Source organism: Mesoplodon mirus, assembly GCF_964341445.2.
Source record: "Mesoplodon mirus genome assembly, chromosome: 1".
Lineage (NCBI taxonomy): Eukaryota > Metazoa > Chordata > Mammalia > Artiodactyla > Ziphiidae > Mesoplodon > Mesoplodon mirus.
In genome coordinates this window covers 13838265-13860355 of record NC_138976.1, presented here as the reverse complement: position 1 = coordinate 13860355, position 22091 = coordinate 13838265, and the positions used below count along the sequence as shown (strand labels likewise).

The following is a 22091-nucleotide window of genomic DNA, read 5'->3' as shown; positions in this document are numbered from 1 at the left end:
ACACTCGGGGTTTAACATGCTACACTAACCTCTGAAAACAGTTCAGTTGAACTCGTAGCCTTCAGTTCCCTGTAGCTTTTTCCTATCCCTTCATGCTGCCTCTTTTTCTCTCTCCAAACTACCCCCGATTTAGAGTTTAAGGTGGTAATCCATCACATTCATATGTGAGAGGGTTCCCTCAATATCTGGGATGCTGAATACAGCAGGGATTCTCCCAGGCATGTGAAGGGTGAGGAACTGGAGCAAAGGAACCTGACATAGTGGTGCAGGTTCCAACCAGCAGAGCCAGGCCAGGAATGCACTTCAGATTTCTACAACTGTGTGCTTGCGAACTCTGAATGAAGTTTTACAGTGCCTGTACTTAAGCATCTTCACAGGGTCATATTCTAAACTCAGTCCCCAGCTTTCACTTCTCTGTGGCCCTCAGCAATTGTTTTTTGCCCCCATGGGTCAGATACTCACAGAAAAAAGGTTCCACATCCTTCTGGTGGCAGGGGTGAGAATATTGCTGAGAGAATGTGGTGGTGGTAGGTGTGGCACAGTGGCCAGAGAGAGGGTGGGGCCTCACCATTCCTCTCCACCTTCCAGGAAACCAGAGCTAATTCCTCCTGGCACCCAATAGCTGATATTTCACTAGGGGAATGAGAGGCAGTTTTTCAAAGTAAGCCTTTAAATTGTAAATCAGACACATTAATTATAATTTTAATATAACAAATGTTATTAAAAGCAGCAATTCAAAACCGTAAATCTTTTCGAAGGTGCACAGGGTTATGATAAGGTCAGTTGGCAGTAATGCAGCTATTTTCAGGTATGAATGAAATGCTGGGGTGTGGAGTCAGTGTGACCTTGCCAGGCCTTACACTGACCTCCAGGTGAGGAAGACACTGTCTCCCTCCTTCCTCCTCTTCAAGGCCAGAGCCTCTGGAGCTTGAGTAGAGGAGGTGCAGGTACACTGACAGGCTGTGTTCATCCTGCACTTTCTCAGAAGCCTGGAAGGCAGGCCTGGGAGGCTGCTGTGTTCTCTGGAGCCAGGCAGGAGGCCCCCGGTTAGATCTGGCCCCATACTTCAGGCGGCTGGCTGGGGGCTGCCTTCTCAGCTCCCCTTCCACCTGGCCCCAGTTGGGGCCTTCAGTGGCAGCAGCTGTGGAACTGAGAAGGGAGCGAACTGGGCCCAACCAGCTTGTTCCTGCCTGGACCATGCTGGGAAGCAGAAGGAAGTGGGTGGACTGTGTACAGGAGGTGAGGTCCCAGTTGAAAGGCACTGTTGGGGCTGAGGTTTGAGGCAAGGGGCATCTGAACTCTCTCAGGGACCCCCCTGAATGCCCACAGATGGGGAGGGGTCAGCCTAATAGAAAAACCAGCTCCAGGCCTGCTGCTCTCAGCTCCTTGTTCACCCCCCTTCACCTTGCAGCCGGCAGCCTCCAAAACCCAGCCGAGCTGGAGGCCACAGAAGCAGTTAGCAAGGATGGTCCCCCTCAGGTACACCCCTCGCCCCAGTCAAGGCACTTCTTTCCAATCAAGTGAGTCAGTTTCTAATACCTCTGGAAGCAGCAAAAATGAGGGGTCTCCTCCCCCTCCCATTTTTGGTCTCCCTCCAGGTGGGTCTGAGTTTTAATGGTGGTTCTAAGACTCTATGTATACTCCCACTGACAAAGGCTTCCCTTTGAGGGGACTTAATGACTCAGGCCCTTTAAAAAAAATCCCAACCTGCCCCAAAAGTGATTGTCAATTTCAGAACAGGGCAGGGGATAAGGAAGAGGGTATGAGTCCCCTGTGCCTCCCTCTAGGGTCACAGCTGGTTCACGGGCAGGTGCTGGACGTTCACATTGAGTTGCAGCACGTGGCCCCCAGAAGAGGGCCAGGGAAAAGCCAAGGGCAGGAGCCACGCTGGCACCCGAAGGAATGTGTGGCTGTGTGTGTGTGTGTGTGGTGTGTGTACACCTGGAGGCCAGGGCCCATGTGTGTGCCTGGAGGTGAAAGCACACACACAGATGGAAGCTTCTGTGTGTGGGGTGAGTCTGGGGGTGGGAGGCAGAGGAGACAGTCTGAGGTGTAGCAGGACACGGCTTCCTTTCCTCCAGCCTCAGGTTTGCAAGGCCAGGCCCAGCTCCATGGTAACAGAGAGAGGGATGTGGCCAGGGGAGGGAACACGGGTCTCAGAAGCTGACGCCTGCAGCCTGCACTCTGGGCCTTAATAACTGGGCTCTGGTGCTGGTGCCTTTGGAAGCAGGGGCCCAGCCTCCTCATGCCTCAGATCCTGAGGGTCCCAGGGCCTCTGCCACACAGGCTTTCCAGAGGCATTCTCTCTCCCACCTTCACCACCTCTTCCCAAGGGCAGAAGGAGAGGCAGGAAAGTGAGAGGGAAAGGCTCCTCAAGGCATCCCCTTACCCACCTTCACCCAGTCTTTCTCAAAGGTTTCTGTCCTCATGATGTGGTCCCTGGGATGGGTCAGGTGTAAGGATGTCCAGTGGAGGGTTGGGTGTGTAAACACACACACCCAAAAGGGGAAGGAAAGGTAAAGGGACGCACTAGGGACAAAGACTCGGGCCTCAGGAACAGGCCACAGAGCCAGCAGGACACTAATTCAGAGGAACAGGTAAACAGTTTGAGGGAGTGTGTGGAGACACTGAGAAATAGCCAGCGGGACCTCAGAGACACAGGCAAAGAGGTGGTGAGCCTGAGGGGGCCGGAGAGCAGAACGGGCACAGCGGAGGCACAGCCCGGGCAGGCAGGGCTCTGGCCAGGCGCTTGCAGCTCCGTCTTGCTTCCCTCCCCCACCCCAGCCTGGAGAGAACTGGGGAGCCTGTGGCTTCCGCTGTCTCTCCTTTGGTTTCCAGGACTGCTGGCATCCTTTGGGGGCTGGTCAGTAAGGGGTAGTCCCTTCCCACTCCACCAGGTACTGAACCTTGCCCTCAGGCGTGACCCTCCGAGCCAGCACCTGGTACTTCTCCCCACAGGCTAACCGCCCGGCTGCGCCAAAATAGTTGGTGATGGATGACTTGAGGTGGGACAAGGACGAGTCATCTTCACTGATGCTCTCGAACGTGTGGCTGTCGATGCCCTCGTCGGGCCGCTCAGGGCCTGAGGCGCCCTCTGCGCTGCTGTCGGAGGGGCAGCGTCCACCCAGCTCGGCCGCCCGCCGCTTTGCCCGCAGTGGCATGTACGCTTTGGCTGCCAGCTTCCTCTTGCGGCTGCCCACTGTCCGTCTGTATCGGAAGGGGAGGAGGAGGACGACGGGAATGAAACGGGATTATCCCACCAAGTCCCTGTCCCTGAGCACTCTGGGCACCAGGCCCTGGGCACCGATGATCCCCCTGGATCCCTACAACAGCCCTGAGGAGGCTCCAGAGGAGAAACCACCAGCCGGGGAGTGGCAGAGCCCGGATTCAAACCTAGGTGTGTCCAGCTCCAAAACCGTGTTTCTTATGCTGAGGAGCTCAGTGTGGCCTGAGTCCAGGAGCACCGTCCTCTGTGCTTCCTGCAGCCATGCAGTGCAGAGGCCCTGCTTACTCTGCCTAGTCGGTCACCTGGACTCACTGTAGCTGGAGGCGTCACGCAGGGGTAGCCTTTCCTCCCCTCTCCCCTCCACAGGGGCAGAAAGAGGCGGACGGGGGGAAAGAAACACACACAAAAGAAGAGGTACACAGTCACAGATAATTAGAAACAAACCAAGACCCAAAGAGCTAGTGAGAACCGAAGAAATAAAAAAATACAGAGGCAACAGCAGAGAGAGACAGAGATGTTTGGAGACAAGACACACTTCGATGGGCATTACATTGATACTTTAAATTCTACTCTTTGCAAGGGCCTCAAGTATCCTAAATACAGTTAAAAGAGCCTCAGTTAAAAAGTTGTCTGTGTGCTTTGCAGCACCACCCTCGCTTTGCCGCTGAGGACCAGCTGTTGCCAAGCAGGCTGTACCCTTAGCTAGGCCTCCAGGGATTTCTGTGCCCTCTCCTAGTCCTTACACTGCAGGATGCCATTTCCCCTCTACCAGGCTCTTTTCCTTAAAGACCCACAAGACAGACACCAGGTTCAGACAGCCAAGAACCAGGGTCGGGGACCCTGCAGTCAGAGGCACAGACATTGCAAAATCATGGCAAGCAGAGGCCAAGAACCCCAGAATGGAAGAACCCTGGATCTGAAACTGCCCAGCAAGAGGTGTCACATAACCTGTAGCAGGCTAAGAGGAGCGGCCCGAACGCCCACAACTTGGAACCGGAGGGTCCCAAACCCTCACACACTTAAAGGCGGCCAGGTCCTGAGACTCGGATGCACAGAGTGAGCCACGCATCACAAAGGGGGTTGGGGGTTCTGGGGGGAGCAACGGAACTTGAATCCATCGTGCTGGGAAGCTAACCTGGAGTCGTAGGAGAGGCTGGTGGAAGCGGAGCCGGAGGTGCTGGCGGCATCAGTGGAGTCCACGTCGGAGAAGAAGGTCTGGCCTGAGCTGGCGCTAAGAGGGAGGAGAGGGTGAGCCAGCCGCTGATCCTCAGCGCCCCTTGGGACCGCCCCATCGTCTCCTGGTCCCTCTCACGTGCATCCTTCGTCCCAGCCGAAGCCACCTTCCCACTGAGCTTCCCGCCACCACAGCTGCAGTGGCACCTCCTCTCTCCTGAACGTTTCCTACCCATCCAGCCTTCAAAGTCCAAGGAGTCACAAAAGCCTTCCCTGACCACCCTCCCCTGGCATTGACATAAGCACTGTGACAGTCATTAGAGATGATAATGACCATGATCCCAGACACTCGTGCAACACCTTACAGGCCGGGAGTGCTTTTGTGTACAGGATTTTGAGTCTCATGACAACCGTGCAGGAATAGGTGAGGAGGTTCAGAGAGGTTAAAGAATTTTGCTGAAGTTACACAGCTGGCAACTGGGAAGTAGGGGCTGGAGCCCAGGCCTGACTGACCTGAGCCCCTGCTCTCTCCATGCCTACAGGAAAGCACGAAACGACCTTCAATAGTTCTGGAAATAAAACGATGGATGCAGCCCCTCCCCTCGGGTGTACCAAGCACGAGGCTCTGTGGGAATACACAAGGAGCATCCGCCACAGCCTGGGGAGGGTTAGGGAAGGCTCCCTGGAGGAACGTGAACGTGGGGTGATCACAGCAGTTTTGGTATCAGGCGTGAGGCAAGGAGAAGTGGGAGAGGTAGGGAGGGCTGGGCTAGGCAGGCCTTGAGCGCCGCCCCGCGGAGCTGTCCCCGGGAGCCCTGCAGGCTTACAGCACGGGTGTTAGGCTGAAAGCCCTAACGCAGACAGACCTTTCAGGCAGCCTTCTGCAATGCGGACCCTTTAACTCAGTGACCCCAAGGGAGCTTCCCTCCCCTCCAAAGGCTCTCTGCTTCACATCTTCCAGAGCTGCAGGAATGGTGGTCTCCCTGCTGGGTTCCATCCCAGTCTCCAGAGCAGACCTCTCTGCCGGGTCCCTCATTGTTACCTCTTTTTTTTTTTTTTTCTTTTTGCGGTATGCGGGCCTCTCACTGTTGTGGCCTCTCCCGTTGCGGAGCACAGGCTCCGGACGCGCAGGCCCAGCGGCCATGGCTCACGGGCCCAGCCGCTCCGCGGCATATGGGATCCTCCCAGACCGGGGCACGAACCCGCATCCCCTGCATCGGCAGGCGGACTCTCAACCACTGCGCCACCAGGGAGGCCCTACCTCTTTAAACTCTGTATCTCATCCAGCGTGAAGTCAAATATGCTGGCCAGGTGGTGGTTGGTGCTCCAGGCCGAAGTAAAGTCACTCTGTGGACACAGGAAGGAGGGGCGGTCAGCCAGCGAGCATCACTTCCACCTTCCACAGCACCCTCCTCCCCGCTGAGGGCCACACAGGCTGCGTGGGGCCAGCTGGCCTTCTGAGGGTCAGACTTGTCCCTTCCTCTTTTTTCCAGTCCTGACCAGGGAGCCAGGTCATGTCAATTCTAGTCCTGGCTCTGTCTCTGGCCAGTTGTCTGACTGTCCCATCTCTGGGCTTGAGTCACCTCAACTGCAAAAGGTGGATAATAACCCCTTCTGAGCTTCACTCTTAGGAGGTGTCAGGGAGCGCGGCAGAATGAAATGACAGTTGTGAAGGTGCCATATAAATGGTCCAGGGGAGACACGGCTAACGTTACTGCCCACAGCGAGGGCTTCAGTGAGGATGCAGGGCTACTGAAGAAGGTTAAGAATGCTCTGGAGCCCTGGTTCTGGGCTGGGCTCTGCCACTGCCTGAGGTGTGACCTCAGGAGGGTCACTGCCCTCCTGGGCCCTCAGTTTCCCCACCTGGACGGTGGAGGCAAGGATATTACCTGCCCTTGCCCAGCCCCGCTCTGGGTTCTTGGGAGAACTTGGGGAGGTGAAGGAGTCGTCTCGCAGTGCCTGGCCCTTCCTTGTTTAACCAGCTGTAAAAGGATCCTTTCGGGGACGTGGGAGAGTCCCCTGGGCCTGGGGGACTTCGTTTTCTGCACAGGAATCCCTAGTATGTGCTGACCCTGAGTGTGAAAGTGGAGAGTGAGAAAACGAGAAACTAACACTGGGGATAGCATCTTCCAGCAAAAACTTTGATCTTTTTCTTCTATAAACTCGCCTTTTCTGCTGCTGGAATTCATGAGGCAACAAACTGTGGAGACAGAAAAGGGAAAGGGTGGCCCAGTCAGAGCCTGAAGGCCCAGAGGGTGGCCCTGAAGGAGGAGCGGCTGGGCAGGGGTGGGGTCGCAGCGTGGGAGTGGGCACAGGCTCTCCTTTACGAGGAGACCTGGGGCGGCGGGTGTGCGAGGGTGGCGGGGTATAGTGGGCAGGCAGGAGAGGGGGTGCCTCTCCTGCCTCGGGCATCCAGGTGTTCTGCCCCCCACCCCCCGATGCCAGGAAGAGGGGGCTGGGCTCAGCCGGGAGCGCTAGGGACCCCTTACACACTGACTGCCCCTTGACCTCTCTGCCTCAGCCCTAAGCCAGCAAGACTGGGTCCCGTGATCTGGCTTTCCCTCCAAGCAAGGCCACAAGGGGCTGTGGCTGAAGGAGCGGGGACGTGGAATCAGGTCCCGGCTCAGCCACTGACTGGCCGGTTCAGGGTGCCTCCAGCTGGGACTAACTGGCTGGACGCCTGCCTGGCTCACTTGGATGCCACCACACAGCCCATCGGAGGGGCTGCAGCTGGAGCCGGGAGCAGAGGACCCGAGGTCGGCTGCGGCCCCGGCCCTGGGGCCCCAGGCACTGACCCAGGCTTGCTCTTTCCTCTCTTACGCAGCTCAGAGGCGCCGTTCTCGGTGGGCACCAGGCCCTTGTCGGGCAGCAGCTTCCCGGGGGGGTTGGGCGGGACGCGGATGCGCAGGCGGAAGATGCACTTCTTCTTCTTGATCTCCTTGCCGCAGAGGAACCTGGGGGTGGGCAGGGAGAGGAGAAAGCTGGAGCCTGTCCGTCCATCCTCCTGGGGAGGAGAGTCAAGTGTTAAAACCTCCCTCTGCCTCCCGGGACCCAGAGCTAAAACCCAGAGAGGCCCGTGGAGACACTGATTCCTCGAAGCCTGTGGGATCAGGGGCACCAGGTGGCGGCTCCTCCCCGTCCTTCCTTGTCTTGTGTGTGGCTCCTGCTGCTCCTCCCTTTTCTTCTCTGCCTCAACCAGCCCCAAGGCCTCTGCCTACAGGAAGCCCTCCTCCAGCTCCCCATGGAACCCCGTGGTCAAAACACTGCATTCCACACCACTCTGTTCTCTGCTCTCCCCAAGGAGACTGAAAGCACCTCCAGGCACTTCCCTCACCCTTTCATCACTGGCTGAGCTGCCATGAGGCTGCAGAGGTGACTTAGCCACAGTCCTACCCTCAGGAGACCATCCACAGAGCAGTCAGGAGGCCCCACGTACTCAGGTAGAGGGCTGTGTCTGGGCCCCAAACCGTGACAAGATGAAAGAGAGAGTGGACAGTTCTGTCTAGAGATGTCTGGGGAGGTTTCACAGAAGCAGGGACCGTGTCTTATTCACGGTGTCCTCAGTACCTACACAGGGCTGACACAGAGCAGTTCAATAAATAGTCACTGATGGAACAAATGAATGAAAGGCATCGAAGAGCATCCTAGGTGAAGAAAGAGTGTGAGCAAAAGCACTGAGTAGGAAAGGAAAGGGTTCAGAATGGCTGACACCCAGAATAAATCAAGCAAAGGGTCCGTGGCAGAAGGTAGAAGGTATGGGCAGGGTCTGATCATAAGAGGCCTTGAATGCCATGCTAAGGAGCTTGGGCATTCTCTGTGGTGTTAGCGAGGGGCATGCCAGCCTTGTGTTCTGAGAAGAACTCAGTAGTCTGGATGGGCAGACATGGGCTGGGGACAGGTGATGAATCCGTGCTCCAGTGCCTGGCCCAGAACCATAGATGGCGGCTAGTGCAGGGGGGCCCTCAAGAGAGCAGGGGTTGCAGCCCCCTATGGAGCTGAGTCCAGTATCAAAATGTGTCTGGCTGCTGGAGTGGTCAGGGGAGGCATCCCAAATGAAGTGGGTGCTCCCTGATCTTGGAGGACAGGTAATATTCATATAGTCAAACAGAAGTGGAGGGAGACCCAGGTGGGAGCATAGCTTGTGCAAAGGTTATGAGGTAGGAAGACACTTTAACTGCAATCCAACCTGTCAGGGGGCCCACAGCACTCCCTCCCTTCCCTGCACGCACCGGCTTTTATAACTGTTCAGGGCGTTCAGGAGATGCGGTCCTCGGTCCGTCACGGGGGTGCTGGTGAGCTACCGGGGAGCAGGGCAGAGGACAGTCAGACCTGGCGCATGGCATCTGAGAAGACCTCAGCCCCTGTCTCCACCCTCCCCTCAATCTCCTGATGCCCCGAGTCCTCCAGGTGAGGACCACTGACTTGTTCCATGATCTCAGACAAGTCTTTTCACCTCTGAGCTCACGTCCCCATCTGTAAATGAGGAGCGTTAACTCCTGTCCTAAATGTATCAAGAGCCTTAAAAATGTCCATGCCCTTGACCCAGTAATGCTGCTCTGTGGAACCTATCATACAGACATGACACACAAATAAAGCTTTACGTACAAAAAAGTTCACCGCGTCATTTTCCTAATGATGGGAAAGAAACTACATGCCCAACAGGAAGGAAACAAGTAAACTATGGTGGAAACCATGCAGCCATGAAAAATGTTGATTAAAAACTCTTTCATAACATGGAAAAGTATTTACGATATAATGTAAACTGAAAAAAATGACTTAAAATTGTATATACTGTCTCCTTCTGTTTTGTATACAGATTCATTTGTATTATTTTTTAGATTCTACATACAAGTGACATATTTGTCTGACCTACTTCACTTAGTACAATATTCTCTAGGTCCATTCATGTTGCTGCAAATGGTAATATTTCATTCTTTTTATGGCTGAGTAATACTCCATTGTATATATACACCACATCTTCTTAAACCAATCATCTATTGATGGGAAATGGAGTTGTTTCCATGTCTTGGCTGTTGTAAATAGTGCTATGACCACTGGGGTGCAGGTGTCTTTTCGAATTAGAGTTTTCATCTTTTTTGAATATATGCCCAAGAGTGCAGTTACTGGATCATAGGGTAGCTCTATTTTTAGTTTTCTAAGGAACTTTCATTCTGTTTTCTATAGTGGCTGCACCAATTTACATTCCCACAAACTTATGGTTACCAAAGAGGAAAAGGAGGGGGAAGGGATAAATTAGAGGAGTATGGGATTAACATATACACACTACTATACATAAAATATATAAACAACAAGGATTTACTGTATACCACAGGGCACTATATTCAATACCTTGTAATAACCTATAATGGAAAATAATCTGGATAAAATATATGTGTGTGTATGTATACATATATGTATATATATATATGTATATACATGTACAGACAAGTGACATGTGTATATATATGTATATACACACACACACATATATATATGACTGAATCACTTTGCTGTATGCCTCTAACAAAATATTGTAAATCAACTATACTTCAATAAAAAATTGTAAACACCGTATAATCTAAGCCATATAAAAAGAAAAATAGATGTAAATGAGAGGATTGAACTATGTGCACCTATGTGTGGTAGCAGTGGATGTTTCTGAGTGGTGAGATGCAGGAGTATGGATGGTTTTCTTTTAAGTATACTTTCTTATACTTTTTGGTACTTTGAAAATTTTCTACCAGGAACATGTATGATTTTTTTTTAATAAATCAGGAAAAAAATTATTTTAAAAAATACCAGTTCTACCTATCTTTTAGGGCTTTATAATATGAATGCCTTTTATAAATTATCAAGCACTGTAAATGAAGATGTTACTATATGAAGAACTTCTGCCGAGCATAAAGTTACTTTAAAAAAAAAAAGCCCTATTTCAGTAAAGGATTTGGGGCAGTCAGCAGAGAAGATGCCTCACTCTGGATGTGGTGGAGAGGATTCAGAGGGTGTCATTAAAGGGTGCGTGGCCCTGCCGTGGAAGTGGCTGGGGAAGCCCTGGCTCAGCTCTCCACCTCTGACATCCTGAAAGTCTCTGGTTTGTGACTTCACTCCGTGAATCCCAGCTCCCAGACCCCTGGTGATCTCTTCTGCTATTCAGAGTACGACCGGCAGGGGGCAGGCCCACTTCACTTTCCATCCTAGCCAGTGGGTCACACAGCTCTGTAGGGAGATCTCCTCCAGCCAGACTCGACCCCCAGATCCCTACAGCTGAGCTGGTGAGGCCCTAACCCACCCACTACCAAAGCCTGGGTTAGGAAGCTCCTTGCAGGGAACAGGCTCAGATGCCTGGACTCAGAGATGCAACGGCTCAAAGGCTCTGGGTCTTTGTCCCCACTCAGCAGCCCCCACAGACAGCCAGTGTTCCTGAAGAATTGTGCTCAGAGACCCAGATCCTAGTGCGGCGCCGTGTGACCCTGGGCAAGTCTCTCACCTCTCTGGACTTAGGGAACCCTGCTGTGGAACGGATTCCCGCCACTCTGACGTCCCACGGTCTTGCATACCTTGCCAAGCTGCAGGAGCTCCCAGTGGTGGTTGACGAAGGCCAGAATCTCCTCAAAGTCAAAGTACTTCTTCTTGCTCTGCACCCCCAGGTTGTAGAGGGCCAGGTGAACCACATCGACCCTGGGCAAGGGTGCAAGGAGGCGGGCCCAAGTGAGCTGGCAGCCTGTGCAGCCAGGGCTGGAGCATCCTGGGTCCAGGCTGAAGGGCAGGGGCAAGGCTGGGACCTGGTGGCTGGAGATGGAATTGTTCCCGGAGGGAGGAGGGAAGGGAGAAACTGGGAAGGGACAGGAGTGGGCCTGGGCCAAGCCCCACCCTCTCACCATCGCAGGGGCAACCTCTCGATGTACTCTGGGCCCTGGTTGCACACGGAGCAGAAAAACAGGTAGAACCTGTGGGTGGGTGAAAAGGGGGCCTGTGGTAGGAGGGGCTCTGACACCCCACCCTGGTCCAGCGCCCTCACCCCCCGCCTGCTTTCCCGTAGTCAGCATTGTCCTCATTCCCTCTGAGGAGGGGATAAAGATGGGGCAGAACAGGGACCAGGAACTACTCCCCTACCCCCTTCTAACCTGTACCTCAAACCCTTTCCCAAATATCACTGCCCTGGAGTGTGGCTGAGTTCAGAGTGAGCTGAACTAGGCTGGGCTGCAGGGACCACCCTCTTCCCCTCTGCCTGACACACACACACACACACACACACACACACACACGCACGCAATCACAAACCACGTGAGACACCAACCAAGACACACACAGTATCCTGTTTGACACACATAAGCCTTCCACTAGCTTAGCCCCCTTGGTTAGAAGCCAGATCAAGTCATCCATTTCCCCCATTGCCTCCTCCAACAACCCCGGTCAGGGCTGGGGCAGGGCCTGTGTCTCTCCCCCTTCCCCAGACACTTGAAGCGTCTGGGGCTTAGGGAAGGTGGGGCTGCGACTGGGGATGTAGCCCAGCGTGTCCCTCTACTGGGAAGGCCTCCTCACCCTGAGCTGCCTCTGTAGACAGGGACACACTGTCCCAGCCCCCCACTGGGGGTCTAGGGCCTGGCAGGCAACCTGAAGGAGTTGCTGCAGCTGCTGCCCCCATCCCCCCACCTCGCCCCCAAGGCTGAGCCAGACCAGATTAGCACCTACCGGTCTCCGAACATCATGGGCTCATTGAGACACTGGGTGCAGGCCTCGTGGAACCACTGCCTGCACCGGTAACACTGCAGCATCCTCAGGTACCATCTGGAGAGCCAGAGGAGCCAGGGTCAGCCAGGCCCACACTCCCAGCCAGGGATCAGCCTCAGCAACCTTTCCCAACACAAACTCGCCGTCCAGCGGGGGAAAGGGAAGAGAACTCACAGTTACTGAGCACTGGGCTGTGCCAGGGGAAGCCCTGGCAGCAGGGCTTAGGCTGTCTCATTTGATCTCACCATCTGGTCCAACACGGGCTGCTGACCACACTTTACAGGTGAGTCAGAGGTTAAATAGCTTGTTCAAGGTCACTCAGGAGGCAAGTGGTGGATGGTGACTCAATTCCTAGCCTCCCTGACGTCAAAGCCCATGCTCCTTGTGCCACACTGGAGCCCCCATCTCTGGTCTGTGCCTCACACACTGCTTCCCAAACACTACTGATGGGGAAAGGTTTGCCCTGGAGACTTCATGGGAGAATAAAGGCTCCTATAAGCCCCTCACCTGGTAATGTATCTAACCTATCACAACCATTCAACAACTACTCATTGAATAAGAATGAAAACCAAAAAGGTGTTTTCTTAATTAACAGTCAATGCTTTGTTCACACCTTGTCAGGTGTGGTCCTTGGACCACCTGCATCAGAATCACCTGGGGTCCAGGTTAAAATGCAGAAGATTCCTTGACCCGTTCCAGGCCTACTCAATCTTTGGGATAGCCCCTGGGAGACACACTTTTGACAATCACCCGAGCAACTCTGCCCGGTAAGCATTGAGAGTCACCGCCTCAATGCTGCAAAGGTCTCTATAAGCACTCCTCCATCTGTTATCCCAAAGGCCTCAACACCCACGGAAGGATGATGGGGCCGAGGTTATTAATCCCACTTGAGAGATGAAGTACTTCAAGTGATTTGCCCAAATCACCCAGCTAGGTCGTAAGCACAGCCTCCAGACCCCTAGTGCTTGTCAGCAGAACTTGGGGATGACACTCAGGACTTCAGGGTGAACTGTAGGCTGTTTCCTGAGGGCAGAGGTTCCATCTCTCACTTCTGTGGTTCCTCCCACAGTGTTGGTGCAGTCAGCCCAAGGGAACAGGCTCAATCAGCCATGGCTGCATGGAGGCCCAGGCCACCAGGAAGAATCAAAGACTCCCATCCTACATATAGTCAGGGTAAGAACCCCCTCCACAGCGTCCCCAAGGTATTCCCCCCGACCCCTGCTTGCACACCCCCAGGGAAAAGGACCTTCATATCTCATCAGCAGCCTGTCTCACTGACTCTGGCAATGGAAAGGTTTATCTCAGCGTCCACGCACCAACAGTAACAGCTCACATTTGTTGAAGTGCTTACCAAGTGCCAGGCACTGTGTGAGCCTTTACGTGAAGGGCCTAATTCACCCACCGCTCACAGCCACCATGTCACGGGAAAACTACGATGAGGACGGAGGCTCAGGGGTAGCACAGCTCTAAGGGGCTGGGAAAATTTGGACACTGGGGGCCAGTCTGGTAACCACTCTTCAATACTGCCTTCTTTTCCACGGTGCCCCAAGAAAACACCGCCACTCCCCTGCAGCCCGCTGCGGAGAGCGCTAGCCCTATGCTCTCGGGCCCCGCGCGCGCTCAGGGGTCATCCCCGAGGCCTGAGGGAGGATACGGGCTCTTCCATGGGGGTCTGGCTCCCCCAGCCAGCCGCGCCTACCCCGCTTCCCTGGGGCCCCGCCCCGCGCCCCGCCCCTCAGAGAGGCCCCGCCCCTCCCCGCCCCCGCGGCCTTACTCTCCCGGCCCGCCGCAGTAGCAGTAGCATTGCTGCTGGTTGGTGCGGTGGGGCGAGTCCCACTCCAGCTCCTCGGGCTGGTAGGACAACACCATCTTCACAGCCTGCAGGGTCCTGGCGATGGCGCCCTTCTTCAGCGCGCCGCCTTTCTGCGGGAAGATGAGGGCCCGAGTTACCCGCGGGGGTCCCGGTTGGGCCACACGTGGCTCCCTATCAAGGCTAATGCCGACCAGGTGGAACACGATATTCCAGTGGAGTCAGAAACGCACAAAGCCTCTTCTCATCAATCCCAGATCCATCCTCTCTCTATCCCCAAGGAGCTGCATCTTCAATAATATTAATAGTAATAAGCACAACAATAAAAGTAACAATAATAACCAACACATATTGAGAGTGGGCGCTTATATGGATTTTCTCTCTTGATAGTGATTTCTCACTATTTGTTGGGGGCCTCCTACTCCTGACACCAAACCTGTATCCATTTAAAGAGTACTTTTTTTTTTTTTTGGCCGCACAGCATGTGGCATCTTAATTCCCCCACCAGGGATCGAACCCGTGCCCCCTGCATTGGAAGCGCAGAGTCTTAACCACTGGACCACCAGGGAAGTCCCCAAACCTGTATGCATTTAACAGCCAAGGAAACAGGCTCAGGGAGGCTAAGGAACCTGCACAAGGACATACAGCTGGTTAAGTGGCAGTCGCTGTCTGCCTCCAAAGCCAAGCTCCGTGACCACGAGTGAGGCCCGAGCCCAGGGAGTCTCTGGGCTTCCAGACTGGAGGATGGGGAGAAGCAGGGTGGGAAGGATGGAGGGCTCACCCGCACAGCCAGCGCAAAGATGCAGCGTCGGCAGAACCAAGGTGTGAGCAGGGGCCGGTCGGCACTGCCCGCTATGGGGATGTGGCACTGCTGGTGGTAACCTATGGCAAAGGAGAGGGGGTGAGTGCCCACGAGGAAGCAGTGGCCTGAGGCCAGTCAGCCCAGAGGCGGCAGGCTGGGGAGGGCTGTGGCAAGTCCTAGGAGCTGTGTGCCTGCCAGCTGCCAGGGGACTGGCTGGTGTCCAAGCAGGCCACTAAGAGCCAGCATTGGCCCAGTGCGGGAAGCACCAAAGGTCTGGCTTCAGCCTCTGTGCCCCATCTCTCCTACCCATCCTCTCCACCCACGGGGGCTCCAAAGTGCATAACTTCTCTCACTTTCCAGAAGCCCCAGCTCTCCCCAAGGATCACCTCCCTGGGCCCTCATTCCCAGAGACTGGCCCCTTGTCACTCTGGAGCTCCAAAAGAAACAGGAAGCCAGCTAAGGCCCCAATGGTCTGAGGCGATGCAGGTCCCGAGCCAGCGGGGAATGGGGACCCACAGGTCTGGGCCTTCTCCATGCCCTGCTCATCACACTCACCCAGGCCACACTTCCCACAGATGAGGATCTCATTCAGTGGTCCTGATGTCTTCCCCAGGCAGATGTTGCACTTGGGTTCCTCTCCTGGAACACCAGCTGAAAGAAAGAGGCCCTCTAGGGTCAGGTTGGGCTCACAGGAAAGAGCAGTTTTAAAATTACATTCCAGGTGCTGAGCCTCTACTGAGTGCTGGGCCCCACAGGCCAACTCACTGAATCTCCCCAACCAGTCTGAGCTGCCTATTACCATTAGCCCATTCTAAAGATGGGGAAATTGAGGCTCGGAGAGGTTAAGTCCCATGCTCAGCTGGGTAGGTTGGGGGGGGGATTCAAACCCGCAGCTATCTGACATCAAATTATTTGTCCTTTTCACCACGTCATGCTGCCTCTCCTGCTTAATTTAACTTGATTTGTTAAAGTTTTTTATGTTAAATAATTTTTTAAAAAAATTTATTATGGAATAACAGAACGTTATAATGAAACTCCAAGTTCTTATCAACAATCACGAACTCACGGCCAATCTTGTTTTGACTATATTCCCACTCACTCCCCCGCCTCCGGTATTAAATATTTCAGTACATATCACTGAAAGTTCAGGACTCTAAAAAAAAACAATAACTACAGCACCTTTATTGCACCTAAAAATTAAAAATAAATTCTTAATATCAACAAATTGTTAGTGTTCACATATCAAATTGTCTCAAAAAAGTCATAACAATTTTAAGTTTGATCAATTGCTTTTAATCTACAGTTTCCCTCTCCACCTCTCTTTTTTTTCCTTTGCTATTTGGTGTTGTTGAAGAAGAAATATGTATTTATGACTGAAGGGTTTGAGTGAATAAAGTAAGATACATTTTGATGTGTGTTTCTGTCTCATTTCCCCTAGCAGACGGAAAGTTCTGTAAGGGCAGAAAAGGTATCTGTTCATCTCTGTGTCCCTAGGACCTCTTATGGGGTGTGGCACATAACACGTGTTCAAGACATGTTTGTTGAATAAATGGTGTCTTGCCTCTTATCCCTGAATATGCTCCCAGGAAGGCGGGACCCACTGTGGGTCGCAGTAAGTCTTCACTGGCTTAATGAAGTGATGGCTCAGTAACTACTGCGTGCTCAGCCTTATGCTCTAATCTTGGGCGACCCCAGAGGGCTGCTGTCCTACCTGTGAGGAGCAGTGATCTGGCCGGGGAGCCACACGGCTCCCCAGGTGAGCACTGCAGCACCTCCTTGGTGCCTGGCACACAGTGGGCCTTCTATTCATGGTGTGCTACTTCGATCCACGGTTTGGACTGTCTTTCCTCACCAGCTGGCTCCTTCTGCTTTCAAAAAGAAGGTAGCCCAGGAGAGGAGACCCTCGTTGCTTTGGATTTTTAAATAATACCTTTAGGGTGACAGGGGCTTGGAGAAGCATCAGCCTGCACTAGCCACAATATCTTGGAGAAAAAGGCAATTTGGAAGCTCGACTAACTGGCTGGGTTCTGTGGCCTCTGCTTGGCAGGCTCTTGAAATCATCTCTTACGGTAACAAATTCTTCAGAAACAGCCTCCCTGTAACTCAGCAGCACTGGGCTAAGCATCTAACCGCACTGTGAGGCCAGTACGTTCAGTCTCCTTTTTCTCAGATGAAGAAACAGGCTCACAGAGGTTATGTCACTCACCCAAAGATATGCAGCAGTAAGTGGCAGAGCTAGAATATCTTGGTCCGAGGAATACTGGACCCTAAAACCTGCCTCTTCCCCACATACCGCCATGTCGGTTCTCCTGTTACAGCATAAATGGCAAAAAAAAAAAAAAAAAGTCTCTTCTCTCACGGTAACTCTGATTGGTAGTGGCTGCTTGGAGCTCCATGTTGAAAATATACAAGTGTTGTGATTGATTAGTGATGTCTGTCATGTACATGGCAAGGAAGAAAGGTGGCAAGAATGCCCCCAATCCGTCATCTCTGTAAGACAGTGTCAGCTCTCTGAGGGCAGGGATGGTACCCAACCCAGCTCCCTTTCAACTCTGAAAACTGGCCTAGCTCCATCCCGGTAAGTCCATCATCACCTTGCCTGGTTCATATTTGCTTGTTCGGTCTTTCCCCCATGGAGAGAGCTGCCTCCCTAGTTTTCTTACCATGCTAACAGGGGACACTGTGCTTATACCAAAAGGTGACAATTCTGATTGCCTGGGCCCTTCCCTGTTCCCTAGCCCCACAGTGACCCAGAGCTTTGGGCAGCAAGGAAGCAAACACAGGCCTGGGACCCAACCCTGCTCTCCCAGCACCTCCCTGAGCCACTTTCTCCATCTGCCTGCCTCCCTCATGAGGTAGGAGTACTCAAGGGGATGACAGACGTTATAAGTGTGTTTCCACATAAATGTACCGCTGGTAATCCAATCAGCATCTCAGGTGCGCCTGGGGCTCCAAGGACAAGGCCAGATGCCAGAAGTTAGAGACAGAAGGAGAGAAGGAAAAAATGGAGGGAGAGGCGGAGAGAGGATCGGGGGTTGGGCGGGGGGGAGGTGCCTGAAATCACAGGAATACTCACCATGCTGTATGTCCTTCCACAAGACCCAGTATTTGGAGTTATCTTCAAAAGTTACAAGGCAGCTCTGCTTAGAACTGCTGACCTGGGGCAGAGAGAGGGAGGGGCAGTGTGAGACAGTCGTGGGGAAAAGCCACTTGAACACGGTCTTCCTCTCCCATTTCTGTCCCCACAGGTCAGAGGCTTTAGACCTCTCCTTGTGCTGCAAAAAGAAGAGCCAGGCTAGAAGGGGAAGGAGGGTGGCAGTTCCGGAGGTAGTATACACCCACTCACTGGAGTTGTGCAGTCAGGGACTGGGGGACGGCAACTTGGCGGGAACGCCGAGGACAGAACAGGCCAGGTGATCATTTGTGATCCTCTCCAACCTGATTTTGTTTTGTTTCGTAGGCTCACAGAGCACTTTTCTAAAGATGTTGGCCCTCAGAATGGCACCTGCTTTTGCAGGCTCCGCCTCCTTCCACTTTCCGTTTGGAGCATAAGGACAAGGCGGGAATTTCCCAGCAATCTCTCACCCTCCATCACTGGTCTGAGGCCGAGACCAGAGGATGAGCAGAGAGATGCTGAGCCTGGGAACTGGGGCCAGGGAGGAAAGGTTTACCCTCTTGATCTTCCCGAGATAATACAGTCCATCTGTCCACCGGCACAGCACATACTGGCCCTCTGTCAGCTTGGACATCAGGTCTTTGAAGTTGTTCTTGGCTTTTGCCAGGGCCCCCTTGTTGGGGAGGTGGCTGGTGGCACCATAGGAGTCCCGAGTCCCTGGGTCCAGACCTCGATTCTCCATCAGTTTCCACTGACACTGGAAGAGAAAGGGAAAGGGGTTTTTACTCCTTACTTCAGGAGAAGGGGAAGGAAGGAAAGAAACAACCATTTATGTAACCTGTGCTATGTGCCAGATGCTTTTATCATCTCACTGGATCCTGCTGACAACGCTGTGAGGGAGGCATTATTATTCCCATTTTACCAGTCAGGAAACTGAGGTTTGGCAAGGGGAAGTGGCTATGGGGTCAGAGGCAGAGCCATGGTCCATAATCAGGCGAGCTGATTCTAAGTCCTGCTCTCTCCCCACCCATACCATGCAGCCTTCTAAATAGAAAGGCTCTCTCAACCAACTACGGAGCAAAATCTCCCTGCCCAGTGGGGCCTGAACCTCACTCCCTGGCTTCACAGCCAGAGGTTTTATCCCTAAAGCAAACATACTCCGTGTTCTCTGAGTGGAGGACCTTCTCCAGCGGAGCAGCGGGAAGTTCTCAGACCCCTGACCCCTACCCTGAGAGCTGGCCAGAGAAAACTCACCTGGAGAGGAAAACTCCTGGGTGGCTTGTGAACTGGTATAGACTTGGCCATCTGTGTCTTCTGCAATCTCCTTTTCTGTTCTCAATTATGGGATGATTTAATGGACACCAATTCTGGGACATTTAAACTCACTTATGCCTTTACTCAGATGCAAACCGGCTCCAAGCAGTGAAGTCATTGCCATGCCAACCTCTCCACATCTGTCTCTCACCATCCTACAAACGTGCTGCTCCCCTTGCTTTCGCTTCTTCCTGCTAATGGTACTACTATGGTCCCCAGACCCCCAAGCATCTTAGACTTCTCCAACCGATGAGTTGCCACAGCAGCCAAGCAGAGTGACTTCTGGCACCCTACTCCTCTTTTCCATCCCCCTGTCCTGGTCTGAGTTCAGGCCTCATCTTGCCTGGGCCATTCATTCATTCAAGAACTGTTTCCTGAGCCTTGTGCTCTCACCTATGCTGGGCACCTGGGATTCCGAATAGAACCACCAGCGCCCAGTGCTAAACAGGCCACTCCCTGTTTCCTGCCTCCCCACCAGACTCTTCCACAGGGCCATCAATTCCCAACTTCTTATTCTCCCAGAAACCTTCTGTGGCTCCCCAGTACCTTCAATGGCATTCAAAGCCCCCCCATGGCCCCCTCCTCCTCAATCTGGGCTCACCTGGCTCCAGGCCCCTCCACACACTCTCCACTAAGCCAAAAACACAGCATCCCTCTGTTCCCTGCACCCGCTACTCTGGTCCCCTCCTTCTCTGCCAAGGCGCTGGGCACCTGGTGTTATGATTACCTGTAGACAGGGAGAGAGTCCTGTGTTTTTTTCCCTGTAAGTGTGTATGTACTCCTGTGAGACTGTGTTTGATGTCTACAGCCTTATGTCAGTGAGCATATGAAATGGAATACATGTGTGTGCATGTCAAGGGCCCTGGGGCAGGCAGGGCCTTGCTGGGGTCTTCACTCTCCAGATGGTGGCGCGGCCACGTCCCCTCTTGCCTACCAACCCACCCCCCGCCCCCGCCCCCGCCCCTCCTCCCCCCCATTCCTCTCTTTTCTCCAGGGCAGAGCGCGCAGGCACCGGGCAGGGTGTGCAGTCCAAATCTCTGCCTTCTCCCTGCCACCTGGCTCCCGGGCGCTGCAAGGTCCCTGCCCGCCGGGCCTGGGGCCCGGGCCCGCGGCAGGTTCACAAACTGACACTTCCTCCCCCGCCGCGCCGTTGGGAGCAGGCCCGGTCGCCGCACCCCCCCTGGCGGGGCGGGGGCCCTCGGGTGGCGGCCCCCCCAACCGCGCCTCCATCCTCCCGGAGCGGGCCCCCGCGGGCTGTGATTGGCTGATTCAAACCCATCTGCAAAGAAATGCCTGTTTGCGGGTTCCCGTCGGCGTCCAGTTCAAATCCGCGGCACCCGGATCGCGGGGCCGGGCGGGGGCAGGAAGCGAGGATGATTCATGCGCAGGGGCCTCTCCCAGGGCGGCCGTTGGCTTTTTAAAAAGGGTGTTTGGGAGGGGAAAAAGCTTGCAGAAGTACCCCCTTCGGGTTCAAGCGCTCCTCTCTTTAGTCGCTCCGACGCCAAGCCTCCCCCATCCCAATCCTGCCGCAGCCTGACTTCGGACGTGAGCAAAATTCCAAACGCCCCCGTCGGTCTCCAAGCCACCCACCCCCCGACACACACAACAGGAAAAATAAAGATTTTAGGCACAGGACTAGCGACCTGTCACACACGCCCCGCAAAGGCTCAGGGACCCGGGCGGGGCTCCCGCCACCCCGCGGACACCGTTCACCCCTCTCCACCCCCAAGGCGTGCGGCTTCCCAAGACTCCAACGCCCCCGGAGGCGTTTGACCCGCCAAAGTTCAGGAAATTTCCAAAAGAGGGATGATTGCAGGGAAAGGCGAGTGTGGCGGGGAGTCCCCCAGCCCGGGCCGGCAGCCCGCAGCGCTGAACTTACCGCGAGGCTGCGTGTCCGCCGGTCCCACTTGGAGTCTGGCCACCAGGCGCATCGGCGGCGGAGGTGGCTGCGCTCGGCCCGCGCCTGCCCGGCCGAGTGTCCGCCCGTGGGGCCGGGGTCGGGGTCTCGGCGGGGGCGGGGCGGGGCGGGGGCGCCGCGGGGAGGAGGGGGGGCGGAGGAGGAGGGAGGGGCCGGGGCGCTCAGGAAGGGGCCCCCCGGGCGCGGGGCGCCATCTTTTTCGCGTTTTCCCGCGAATTATTGACGTCTCGCTTATGTAATTAGCGGGGGCCGCGCCGGCCTCGCCATTGGAGCCCGCGGCCGCGGGGCCCCGCAGCACCGCCCGCCCGCCGGCTCGCCCACTCCCGCCCCCGGGCCGCCCCCGCGCCGCGCCCCGGCCTCCGCCCCCGCCCCCGCGGGCGCGCATCCTCCGCCGCCACCGCGAGCTGGACGCAGACAAGCGGCGCGAGCGCACACGGACGCGGAGCCTGCGCCCCGGCACGACCGCCCGGCGGAGGCGGAGGCGGAGGCGCAGGCACAACGCGGGCACACGAGGAGGCGCGCGCGGCACTCCGAGCCGGCACACACTTGTTGAGGAAACACAACTCTGCGCGCAGGGCACAGACGTCAGCTGGCACAGACACACAGCGGGGAGGTGCAGATGCACACGGACTCCCTGCATAGGCACAGACCTAGAACAACCCAAACGGGATTCGCACAACAGAAACACACAAACATCCTGCACTTGCGGTGTAGAGAGCACACACAGAAACAGATCCACAACGCGCACGGCACAAACACAAATTCACAACACATGACACACACGACACAACACACAATGAACAGGCAATTACAAAGTATGGACATAGATACATAGGAGAGACACACCGTGTACACAGCATGGACACACAACAAAACATACACATAAAGTAGACAAACAGGCATAGAGCCACAACACAGTAACACAGGCACACAAGAGAAACAGAGTACACCAACAGCAAATTGCACACAAACGTAATGCACGGAAACACAACACAAAGATAC

At 54.7% G+C, this 22091-nt stretch overlaps 1 protein-coding gene across 2 annotated transcripts; it reads right to left on the bottom strand.

Moving 5' to 3' along the window:
* Window positions 1-674: 674 nt before the first annotated feature.
* Window positions 675-21305, bottom strand: PHF19 (PHD finger protein 19). 2 transcript variants are annotated; one of them, XM_082619507.1, is made up of 15 exons: window positions 21051-21305; window positions 18414-18614; window positions 17819-17900; window positions 15298-15393; window positions 14722-14822; window positions 13905-14053; window positions 12092-12187; window positions 11278-11346; window positions 10957-11077; window positions 8629-8696; window positions 7195-7353; window positions 6512-6599; window positions 5661-5746; window positions 4362-4457; window positions 675-3207 (listed from the first exon to the last, which is right to left on the bottom strand). In XM_082619507.1, the coding sequence occupies exons 2-15, from the start codon at window positions 18597-18599 to the stop codon at window positions 2865-2867; spliced, it is 1740 nt and encodes a 579-aa protein (XP_082475633.1). In that variant the 5' UTR covers window positions 18600-18614; window positions 21051-21305; the 3' UTR covers window positions 675-2864. The 2 variants fall into 2 exon arrangements, with proteins under 2 accessions (XP_082475633.1, XP_082475634.1); XM_082619508.1 differs by having other exon boundaries at window positions 18469-18614; window positions 21051-21205.
* Between the last annotated feature and the right edge of the window lie 786 nt (window positions 21306-22091).

Excerpts from the sequence above, each read along its gene's own strand:
- PHF19 (XM_082619508.1), bottom strand. The coding sequence starts at position 21,102 with ATGCGCCTGGTGGCCAGACTCCAAGTGGGACCGGCGGACACGCAGCCT. Across the intron at positions 17,901-18,468 it reads TCCAAGCTGACAGAGGGCCA|GTCAGCAGTTCTAAGCAGAG; the intron begins GTATGTGCTGTG and ends TCTCTGCCCCAG. Across the intron at positions 14,054-14,721 it reads TCTTTGCGCTGGCTGTGCGG|AAAGGCGGCGCGCTGAAGAA; the intron begins GTGAGCCCTCCA and ends ATCTTCCCGCAG.